The sequence below is a fragment of the Solenopsis invicta genome, chromosome 15 (genome assembly GCF_016802725.1).
Source record: "Solenopsis invicta isolate M01_SB chromosome 15, UNIL_Sinv_3.0, whole genome shotgun sequence".
NCBI classification, from domain to species: domain Eukaryota; kingdom Metazoa; phylum Arthropoda; class Insecta; order Hymenoptera; family Formicidae; genus Solenopsis; species Solenopsis invicta.
This window is the reverse complement of record NC_052678.1, coordinates 262,935-275,003: the sequence shown is the minus strand read 5'-3', so window position 1 is coordinate 275,003 and position 12,069 is coordinate 262,935. Positions and strand designations below refer to the sequence as shown.

The following is a 12,069-nucleotide window of genomic DNA, read 5'->3' as shown; positions in this document are numbered from 1 at the left end:
ATTTATAGTCAATAATCTATGATCTGCTTTATTTGTTCTGTTTTCGTGTATATTTACATTGTCATATTCGATTTGATCTACGACATCTGTGTTCTTGCTTACTTAGTGTCTCATCGACCGCCGTCTTATGACAGTACGAATAAGAATTGTTACAGCGACGTCTTATTGTAATAAGTAAATTGTGAGCGCTTTTTGATGCATCGACTTTCTTTGGTGCATCAATTATTTGAAATTTTGACTACCGTCGTTTTTGAGGTGAGTTTCTTCATCTTTTTTAACTTTAAAGTGCTATTAGTTTTATTAAATTGGGGCTCTTTTTATTTCAGTATGAGTGTACATATTATTCGAGCCAAACAATCGCATTTTTGTCACTACGAGGAAGCCCTCTACTTCATTATCGGTGACCATTAATGTTTCATCTTTGGCGCTGTTGTGTATATTTGTCAAGAATTCTGTAAGCTGAAGATGGCTCAAAACAAGAGCCGAAACGTTCTATATTAAACTTATACATGTGATTACTCAATTATTTGAGATTTTCTTACGTGCACTGTTTACCGCGCCTGACTCGTATTTGCCGTTTATATATTGCTTAATTTATTATTACTTCTATTTATTTCCTTGTAATATGCCGTTTTTCTTTGCGCGGATCAGTTCGCCGGAGCGGTGCAAGAGAAAAGGCTCGAACGGGAAGAGAGGAAAGAAATCGTGGACTTGGAAATAATTCCGCGGCGGTGTATGCTAAATGACAAAGGTGCATTTATTTTAGGTGCGGAACAGAGAAAATTACAATTATGATGTGCGCGCGGACGGACAAATTCAAAACGCGACTATATACACGGTTCTTTGTACAGGTGTCCGCGAGACGTCGTTAGGTAACGGGACGCGGATGACGTTCTCACGCGGGCGCGGTTTTTCGTGACGCGGTTGGTGGAGCTCGTGTTGCGATGTTTGGCGGTCCGCGAATCGGCAGGACGGCCGCGTGCGTGCTGGAAGCGATGGCGGTCGGGAGACCGCGGAACGCGTCGAGTACCTCGACCAAAACCCCAAAACGGCGATTCCGTTCTTCTTCGGAAGGAATACGGGGGAGCGGAGATGCCCTCGCTCGGGAGCTCGCGAGGATGCGGGAGAGAAAGTAACGGGACGGAAAGGCTAGTACTTTCGCCATGGCCAAGAACCTTCGACCACTTTATTTTCCGATATGTCAGGCGCAGCGGATCAGGTGGTGATGCTGGCTGAAAAAAGGAAAAAGGTGCCTCTATCGGAGCACGCGGCCCTATTTATACCCGGCGACTCCGTTTGCCTTCGTCATTTTCGGCGTTGACGGCAGAGTTGCCGGAGTGGGACGAGCGTGTGTTCTCTCGTGTGCGCGTGCGCGCCGAGTTGGCGCGTGCGATGGCTCGGTACGGTTTTGCCACGCGTAGCCTGTGGTGTTTTTACAATTGGGTGCCCGAGGCACCCCCGGTTATAGCCCGCGGCTCTTTTCCGATTGTTGACAACTAGGGACGATGCATATTCTTTTTCGGGGGAGGGGGGGGGGGCATCGTTACATACTTATATTTTTAATTAACATGACGATCTGTGATTTTTTAAATTGTAATAGTTGACTTGTCGCTAATTGTTTTTATTTCTATTTATTTATTTGACATTTAAATTATATTAGGAGATTGTTAATTTTATTTCTATTTATTTGCGACTTATTTCTCCGTTCGTATATATGTATCTATTTATTATTCTTTCCGTGTTGGTGTTTAAGAAAGACGTTATAATTTCGAGCAACTTGATTTAATCAGTATACATTTATACTTGACACAGTGAGCACGCTTTGTTTTTGAACGCTTGAGTATATATTTTGACAAGAGAAATTTATTTCCACGACTGAAATTTATCCAAAGCTTTATTAGTCTTCATCAGTCCAAATAGGTGAGTCAGAAAAATAATTATTATACGCTAAAAACACAACATATGATAGTTATATAGATAAGTGTTATTGCCTGCGACATATATCGCCACGGATTAAGATGCCACGACGGATTTGGTAAATCCGTTGGTGACTTGACCGCTTCCCGGTTGCGGTGATTGATGACGGCTATTTTTTTCTACTTTTTATTATTAATATTGATACGCTGAGGATGACTTCAAAGTGAGTCGAAACGTTCGTTGTAAGAGTAATGAATAAATGATTGTATATCAATACGTGTATTTGCGCACTTGTTACACGCGTTGACTCCCATTAGCCTTTTTTTTTAATTCAATTGTTTAAAAATAAACATTACAAAATAAATTTAATGTTATTATGTGACTATATATGTAATATTTTTTATATTTTGATATAAACTTAACACGTTATCTGATTATGAAAGAATCTATATCTCAATTGAATAGAAGTTCTAATAATATAAATATTAATATCTAAATATAAAAGAACCAAAGATATAATTTTGTTTATATTTTTGTATATGTTTTAAATATCATTATAAGATTTATATTTTGTAAGGTAAAAAATAAAAAATAAAATATTTTGTTATAACATTTACAAGATTACATACAACTAAAAGAGATAAGCATTTCATACAAATAAAAATAAGCTTATAAATATTATTCTTCTAAAATTTACGTTAAATCTTTTCTTTAAAGGACTTTTTACCTTTGGTATAAAATTACCTTATTTTTATGAATTTTTCAAAGAAAATTTGTTATATATGTATAGAAAAAATGCGGAGTTTTGCATGAGATTATTTATTATTTAAACAGCACATTATATTTTATTTATAAAAACACGCATTATAATTTTTTAAAATGGTAATCAAATTAGAAACTATCGAGAAAAAACACGCTTTTACTGTAGAAATGATTTAGCTTCTTCAAATTATCTAAAACCAAAATTTTTTGGATTTTTATTAATTATGAGTGTTACATTGTTATGGCAGAAACTAAAACCAAGTTAATTGCATGAAATTTATAAAAATAATGCCATTTAAAAAGAAATTTAGTTTTAATGAAAAAAATTTACTTTTTTGTTCAGAAAAAATCAAATATTTGTTATAAAAACTTAATTGTAATTTATATCATGCGCAAAGATGTTAGGATTAAAAAGAAAAAAAAGACAGATGCTATCTTAATTAGTTTTAGTTATCACTTCTATCAAATTGAAAAATATTGTTTTGAGAAAAACACGTTAAAAATTTTAATTTTATTTTATCCATATTATAATAAAAGTTTCGTATTTGAGGTCGTAACTCTATTAATACTGCGAATTAAAAATTTTTCTTACAAAAATTTTATAAATATTCTACACACATGTAGAAATAAAAATCAGCAAAAAAATCGATTTTTTTAAAACCAGTAAAGGCAAAAAATCCCTTAAAATAAAATACGTTTTAACTATAAATATTTAACATAAGTTAAATATAACAACTCTGATAAACATACACGCACAAAAAATTATGTTGTTTTATTTAAAGGAATTAGAAACATATTTACGTTTTTTTCAGTATGATGAAACGTTGAAACCTTCGTATATAAGTGTAGATTTATCGGAAGTTGAACTCGCAGAATATGACGGCCCTTCGGCCCCCCCGAACAATTCGTTCCTGTTTGATGTAAGTGCAATACTTCTGTTATTTTATCATATTTTATTATAACTTTATAAAATAGCGATACCAGTTGATAATATTGTTTTTTTTAGCTGAGACGCGACATGATCGATCAAAAGGAAGGAGAAACGGACTTCACAATCAAAATACATTATGACGATATGGTAAGAAAGTACTTTTAAAAAGAAGCAAGCATAATAATGTGTCATGATGCCATCATATACCACGCAGAAAAATATATACTGTAAATTATCTGAATTAAGGAAATATTACTTACTTCAAGTATTTTATAAATTCATGTATCCATAAATCTAGAGAGTTGATAAAGTCACTTTATAAAAATAACTTTTATTGTTAACTACCATTACTTAAAAAATAACAAATTGTGTTGCTGCCCGTGCACCAAGGAGCTTTAAAAAAGTTTTATTTCAATTTTTTACATTTCATGTATAACATTTCTGAAAGAATTTGCAAAATAAAATTTTGCAACAAATTCTTCTAAGATCTTGTAATATGAAATGTTGCAATAGAAATGTCTTTAAAATCTATCACATGTGATAAATTATCAAATTAAGCTTTTTAAAATTTGCTTTGTTATTTTCGTTGACTGGCTGAGCGAAAATTTTCAATTCTCGCAACGTTTTACTTTCGCCGACTGGGCGAGCAAAAATGTTCAGGAGGGTCCCAGATGCGCCCAGACCCAATTGGACACCACCAATTATAGCGGCCGATGCCTAGAGTATTTCCGTTGGTTGGGTTAGATTAGATTACGTGATTGGTGGTGTCCGATCGGGTCTGTGCGCATCTGGGACCCTCCCAAATTTTCTATGTCCACTCACGGCGTGTGCTAAGTTTCAGTAAGTGTAGTAAGAGTAAGAATGTTACGTAAATAAAATGTTGTCTTATATATATTATGCATTTTTTTAGTTAAATATTTTAAAAATTATATTTACATTTATTATATTAATGAGATTGCAAATAAATATAAATGTAGAATAAAAACATCAATTGTATATAACACAGGTTTGCATGATTTTACTGTTTTGAAAAGAATAATTTCTCGTAGGTTTTGATGCGTTGAATTTGAATATGCAAGTGAAAAGGTTTTATCACTTCAGGTTTTTGAGAAAATTGAGATCTCCAAGAAAACCTCCAAGAAACACGTTTTTTACTATTTTTAAAAATTTGTAACTGGTGAACTTGATATGCTAAAGACTTTTAGGTCTCAAATTAAAGCTTAAACCCTGTACTTTAAAATAAAATTAACGAATCTCTGGTGCGTTTTGTTTTATGAAGTGATAATCGCACAATGTCAAGTTTTTTGTACGAAATATTATTACAAAAAAAATGTAAATAGTAGATAAAAATGATTTTTTGCAAGATATTTTATAACAAATTATTTATTTCATTAATGCAAGTTAGTTTTTTTGAAAATCATGTTCCAAAAATTGTTTCAACAAATAAAGAAAAAAATATTAAAAAAGTACCTTCAATTTTATTAAATTCATTATTAAAATATTTACTGTATGCACTTCACATAGTGAGACAATCGTTCTATTTGATTCCATATTACACCATTTTTACAAACAAAGCGTGCTGGAGACTCGATAACGTTTGGCTCTACAAATTCGATATTTAAAACATGATTTAATTTTCTAATACTTGTAATCCTCTGAATATAATAAGTTTAAATATTGTTGGTGAAGTATTTTAAATTTAAAGTAAATTCAGAAGTAATGTTAAAATTTATTATATTTGGAGCACATTACGCACACAGTAATATTTTAAACAGTTTTTAGTAACTTTTTGGTAATATTTCAAAAAAATTTTTAAATTTTCAATAATCAGCAATATTTTTGCAAAGTGTCAAGTACAAGAATTGCAGACATTTTGTTATTTTAGAAATATGTCTAAAACTTTGCACAATTTTAAAACTTTTCTGAAATGTTTTATTTTTTTTTAATTAGAATATTTTTAAGATATTTCTGAAAAATTTTGATGTTGCACGAGTATTATAAAGTAACTTTACAAAATATTGTTATCAAAAATCTTTTGAGTGCTAGTATATGTGATATGTGTTTGAAAAGATGTTGACTATAGGAATTATTTCAAGGCCATGTCAAACCTTACATCCAATTAACAAAATATTAGCAGAATATTGTCAGACTGGCAATAAATTTGATCAGAAAATGTTAACAGACTGACCTCTGAGATTCTACTTACTTTCTAACTAAAAGAACCTGTTCATATTTCTATGCAGTAGCTGTCAGCAGAAATTGAGCACACTACCACCTACAACTTTTTAAAGGTTACTCAAGATCATGACTTCGATAACATAGAATAAAATATTATCAAAATTATCAGCCCGGTGTCTTCTAAGCTAAATAATTATCAAATTTTTAAAAATTTTTAAAGTGTTATCTATACATATATGTGGCATCATGCATTAAAAGATTAAAAAAAAAAAAAACAGTAACTTGTGTAATATTTCAGCATAAATGATATTTTTCTGTATGTAGAAATATCATTTTCATTTTATGTTTATTATTCTGACTTTTCTTGGATAAACTTTTATTATTTTCTTGAAGATTATTTTTAATAACATTCTTCAAAAAAATGCAAATTTTGTTTTTTTTTAAACATATTAGAATAAGCTTTTCTAAAATTTATGATAAATTTATTTCAAGATTATTATCAAGAAAATGTTCTTTATTAAAGGTAATTATTATTAAAGAAAAAAAATAAATTGAGTAATCGCTTCTCTTAATGATAAAATTGATACTTTTCCTTGTGTAAGGATAATATAATTTCTGTTTTATAATGCGACATTTTGATGATTTTCAGAAAAGAGTCACAATTAGGCGGCATAATTATTTTTACAAGCCGATCGAGGGTACTCCGTTCTCCTTAGGCTTAGCTTTACCAGAGGGTTATGGCATGTTTGAATTACGAGCCGAGCAAGAGATCAAGCTCGCTATTGTAAATGGTAAATTTTTCATTACAGTTATATGCTACTTTAACACTTAGTATATAGTAGAGAAGAAGAAGGTATTATGACTACTGTGGACATTATGGCCATCCCCATTATCTCTGTTATTAGGTGACGAATTTTAACAATTTTTTATAAAGTTATTCATTTAGTAGCCTGTTTTTTAGTAACGCTAATATGCCAATACACAATAGCTAATAATTATTATAAGGCATTTTTACATATGAGCACTTCTAAACTTCTTTAAGGTATACTTTAGCATTTAATTACACATATTTTCTCATTGTTTTTAAATTTGAGCGTATTATCACACGAATATATGTACACCCAAATGTTTTTTTGTTACTTAACTTTTTATTTAGCTGTATACACTTCGAGTTATGAAAGTTAAACAATAACATCTATTTTATTAATATGGATTTTATTAATATGGTTTTCGAAATTTTCATATCAAAATATTTTTTTGATAAATTGATTGTTACTCTAAAGGGCTGATGTTAAGAAACATTAGAGACATTTTATGTTTGTTGTTTAATGTTAAACAGAGATAAAATGATATTTCTCGTGATTTCTTTAAAGCCTTTGAACGCAGGAAAATTTCAAATCAGGAAATTTCTAAACAATGAAAAATTTTAAAAATATAATTTTTTAATAATACTGTTTTTTTAAACTAAACTGATTTTTTAAAAATTATTTTTGGATTAGTCATATTATTATCACTTTTTTCTTCTATTGATTATGCAGTGCGTCACATGTTTATAGATCACATTCTAAGTAATAAATATTTCATTACTTTGAGTTTATAATCTGTTAAACAATACTTTTACAAATATAATTGTTTCAGTTTTAATATAAAATATTGATTATAAACAAAGTTATTCAATAGAATGAAAATGGGAACCATATTAGTCTCTTCTCTTCTATTTTTTTTGGACCCTTTCACATCACGGGTCGTTTGTGTTTGTTATTAATTTTCATCACATCAATATGTGAAAATTATTAGGTAACATTTATAAATTTTAATATCTTTAAAAAGTATTTGTATGTTTGTGTATTTAAAAAATTATATATATTAAATAATATATGTTATGTGTTATGTTATATGTTATATATGTTATGTTACAGTAACGGAGTATTTTAAGGGGAGCAACTGGAAAGTGCATCCCGATTGGGTTTATTGCGAATATAATTCGGCTTCCGATAAATACTTCTCCTCCCCGGAAGAACGCGTCCTGCACTTCTTGGCACGGACGCGTAGACCGGGATGGAAGTGGATGTCCTTGAGACCAAGGAGTCCTAGCTCGCATCATAAACAAGCGAGCAAGGCAGATAAAGATTCTTATTATTGTAAGTGCATATTTTAATTTAATGTTTATTAAAAGTTAAAGGTTGATGAAAAATAATGTGTGAGACGAGTGAAAAGAAATTAGTATCGTACATATGTATATGAAAAATTTTCTAATTTAAATTTAAAGATATATTATATATATATATTTATTTATTTATATAAGAATAAAAACTTACGTGACTTTCCGCTCCCCCATTTAAACTGAACAAACTGCTTAAAAAGCATCCATATTTCTTGAACGGTCAATCAATGCTTAGGTAATAATGCTGATTCAACGCAACTGTTGCATTTTAGGTGACAAGAAATTAGTGCAGTCATTGGTCTTGGACGCTTTGGTAACGGATGGATTTGATAAAAAAGAGACACAAAGGATGCATAAAGAGAACGAAAAGTAAGTTAAGCAGTAAAGAAAGAGTGCACGTCTGTCTTCTTCATTCTCACCCATTTCACGCACACATTAATTGCAAATTGCAATCGAGCACAGCAATGCACAAGCACAAACGCGGTTTTTACCATTCATGCACCGCATAATTGTCGGTCACTTTTGCAAATTATTCTAATGCCACACCCTGCCCGTGATGCGTCTTGGTTTGCATAAATATTACGTGAGGTGTAGCAAATTATGAATCTTTAGAGAGAGACTTTTCTTTTAGAATTTAAAACCACAGTAATGAGATAATATGGACATCAAAGAATTTTAATTATATTTTCCAAATTTTTATAAAAATTTTATTAAAGTTATTATAGTAATATATATATATATATATATATATGTGTGTGTGTGTGTGTGTGTGTGTGTGTGTGTGTGTGTGCGTGCGTGCGCGTGCGCGTGCGCGTGCGCGTGTGCGTGCGCGTGTGTGTGTGTGTGTGTGTGTGTGTATGTATATAAGGTGGTAAACTTACAATGAGTTTCCGCGGTTTTTTTACTTAAAAAATTCATTTATTTCAATACCAAAAGCAAAAAATACGTCAAAATATTTTCCCTCGCTGGTTATACATTTTCCCCATTTTTCGGGCAATAAGGAGATTTCGCGACGATAGAACGATTGATCTTTTGAAGCAATCCATTCATCAATCCATTTTCGCACATACTCGTAATTTTTAAAGTGTGTATTCGCCAAACCATGCTGCATCGACAAGTAATAATCCGAAAGAGCTAAGTCTGGTGAATACGCTAGGTGCGGGAGAACTTTCCCACTCAAGCTGCATCAATGTTTTTTTGACGGCTTTTGCAACGTGTGGTCGAGCGTTGTCGTGCAAGAGCCTAACTTTGCGTTGATTGCTGGCTACTGCGGGCCTTTTTTTCAACAGTGCTTCATTCAGACGGTTCAATTGTAAATTGATATTGATCCCCAGTGAGGCTTTCGTTCGGTCTGAGTAGCTCGTAGTAAACGACGCCTTGCATATCCCACCAAATGCAAAGCATTGCTTTCTGGCCATGGATATTTTGCTTTGGTGTGGATGTTGATAGTTGGCTGAGATCCACCCATGACTTTTTGCGTTTTGAATTATTAAAGTAGATCCATTTTTCACCGCCAGTTACAATGCGCCACAAAAAACTTTTTCTGCTTGCTGAGCAGAGAAACAGAGATGTTTAAGCGATTCGCAATGGCATTTTTGGATAATTCGTGTGGTATCCATTTTTCTTCTTTCTGAATTTTCCTCATTACATGTAGACGATTGGAAACAGTCATCGGAGTAACATTTAATGCTTCATACAATTCTTTGAGCGTTTGACTTGAGTTTTTGTCCAGTAATTCTTGCAATTCGGTGTCTTAAAATTTTTTGGGTTAACCTGAAAGTCGTTTATCGTTTACATCATAATCACCACTCCTAAATCGCTGAAACCATTCTTGGCATGTTCTTTCTGATGGAACATAATTGCCATAAGCTTTGACAAGCAATTTGTGAGCTGCAGCTGCAATTTTTTTCAAATTAAAGTAATGAAGCAGCACATGTGAGAATAACAACTTATCACGTTCCATCTTTAATCAAAAGAAGAAAGTGGCACAGTTTGCTTAAATGAATCTTTTTACACTGAATTTTATTAACAAATGTCTAGTTGCAGCCAGTTTCAGATGTCAAAGTAAATTATACCTATAACTAGCATCATCTGAATGGGAGCCGCGGAAACTAAGTTTACCACCTAATATACACTCGACAGCAAAATTAAGGGATCACCTATTTTGACTCCGAAAAATAGGCGTAATTTAAGACAGTGTAACTTTATCAAAAATGATCGTAAAAATATTAAAAAAAAACAACTTAAAGCTTGAAATCTTTAGTTTTAAGATTGAGAAATTATTAAACGATTTACACATTGTTTACGAAGTTACGCGGATTCAAATGGGGATGTGTCAAATCTTATAATTTTTTACAAACTTTCCAAAGCTTCATGACGCAAAATAAAAATTGCACACAAATGCGGTTTACAGCATTCGAAAGCGTGGATCTTTAGCTTTAATTTGCGTTTTTGTTGAGCTTCGTACAATTTTTTTTCACTGAGTTAGGTGACACTAAAGCAAAAATGGCCTCTTTTGCTTCAATGTTGAATAATTCAGTAAATAATAGTTGTACAACGCTCAACAAAAACGCAAATTAAAGGTAAAGATTTACGCTTTAATGCTCTAAACCGCATTTTTGTGGAATTTTTATTTCATACCGTATAGCTTTGTAAAGTTTGTAAAAAATATTCGACAAATGTCAAAATATTATAAAAATTTTGCCAAGCTGTACAGTGTAAAATAAAAATTGCACACAAATGCAGTTTACAGCATTCGAAAGCGTGAATCTTCACCTTTAATTTGCGTTTTTGAGCTTTGTACGATTTTTTTTTACTGAGTTAGGCAACACTGAAATAGAAATGGTTCTTTTCTTCAATGTTGAATAAATCGGTGAATGAAAATCGTACAACACTCAACAAATACGCCAATTAAAGACCAAGATTCACACTTTCAAACGCTGCAAACTGCATTTGTGTGCGATTTTTAATTCACGTCAAATAAATTCGCAAAATGTGTAATAAATTTTGCCGCATTTTTATTTTTATTCGTAAAAATTCAGTATATGTTTTGAAAATCGATATTAAAAGTGAATGTAGAAACATTAAGCTGTAAAATGCGTTTTGAAACATTTGATTTATCATTTTGTTGATTTATTATGTTATACCCTTTTTTGGAGAGTAACTGTTGGTGATCTTTTAATTTTGCTATTGATCGCTCACTTAATCTTTGTTGGAGTCAATATTTAAACTTCGTGAAAAACAAAATATAAAACAATCTTCAAGGTTCATTTTAAAAGGCGAAACTTTTTGATTATTTTAGTTGATTTTTCTCGAAGATTTTTTTACACTCGGAAATAAAGTACGAATTTCAAGAAAGAGTTTTAGAAATCAAAAATTTTCCAAATTTAAACAAATTTAGGAAGTTGCTAATTTTGTACCATTTAAATTAGCATGAAGTCGAAAGTTGAAATACCACTTAAAAAGATTTAGTAATTAAAAAATAATCTACGATATTTTTAATGTTTTATTGCATTATAAAAAATTTTTCATTTTGCAAATTTTTGATTTTTTAAAATTTTCTTGAACTTCTTCCTTTATTTCCTAGTGTAAAAGAATCTTCGAAAAAAATTAACTTACAAAAGATAAAAGAAACCTTTAAATCATTTTAAAGGTTTTGTCCTTAAAATGAGCCCTGGAAGATGGTTTTATAATTTTTTTTTTACGAAGTTCAAATATTGACTTCAGCAAAGATTAAGTAAGCGTATAACAGCAAAATTAAAGGATCACCAACAGTTACTCTCCAAAAGAGAGTGTAACATGATAAATCAACAAAAATGATAAATTAAATGTTTCAAAACGCATTTTACAGCTTAATGTTTCTACATTCACTTTCAATATTGACTTTGAAAACATATACTGATTTTTTACGGATAAAAATAAAAATGCGGCAAAATTTATTACGAATTTTGCGAGTTTATTTGACGTGAATTAAAAATCGCACACAAATACAGTTTGTAGCGTTTGAAAGCGTGGATCTTTAGCTTTAATTTGCGTTTTTGTTGAGCTTTGTCCGATTTTTTTTTACTGAGTTAGGCAACACTGAAGTAAAAATGGCCTGTAAACCGCATTTGTGTGC

The 12,069-nt window shown here is 31.1% G+C and overlaps 1 protein-coding gene across 3 annotated transcripts in view; it reads left to right on the top strand.

Annotated features, from left to right (window-relative positions):
* Window positions 1-12,069, top strand: part of LOC105201260 (voltage-dependent calcium channel subunit alpha-2/delta-3) — a 221,783-nt gene that overhangs the window by 106,915 nt on the left and 102,799 nt on the right. For all 3 annotated transcript variants that reach the window (XM_039457857.1, XM_039457858.1, XM_039457856.1), the window contains 5 exons: window positions 3,492-3,599; window positions 3,686-3,757; window positions 6,438-6,579; window positions 7,708-7,929; window positions 8,225-8,321. In XM_039457857.1, coding sequence (XP_039313791.1) covers window positions 3,492-3,599; window positions 3,686-3,757; window positions 6,438-6,579; window positions 7,708-7,929; window positions 8,225-8,321 — 641 coding nt within the window. The remainder of the gene's footprint in view (window positions 1-3,491; window positions 3,600-3,685; window positions 3,758-6,437; window positions 6,580-7,707; window positions 7,930-8,224; window positions 8,322-12,069) is intronic.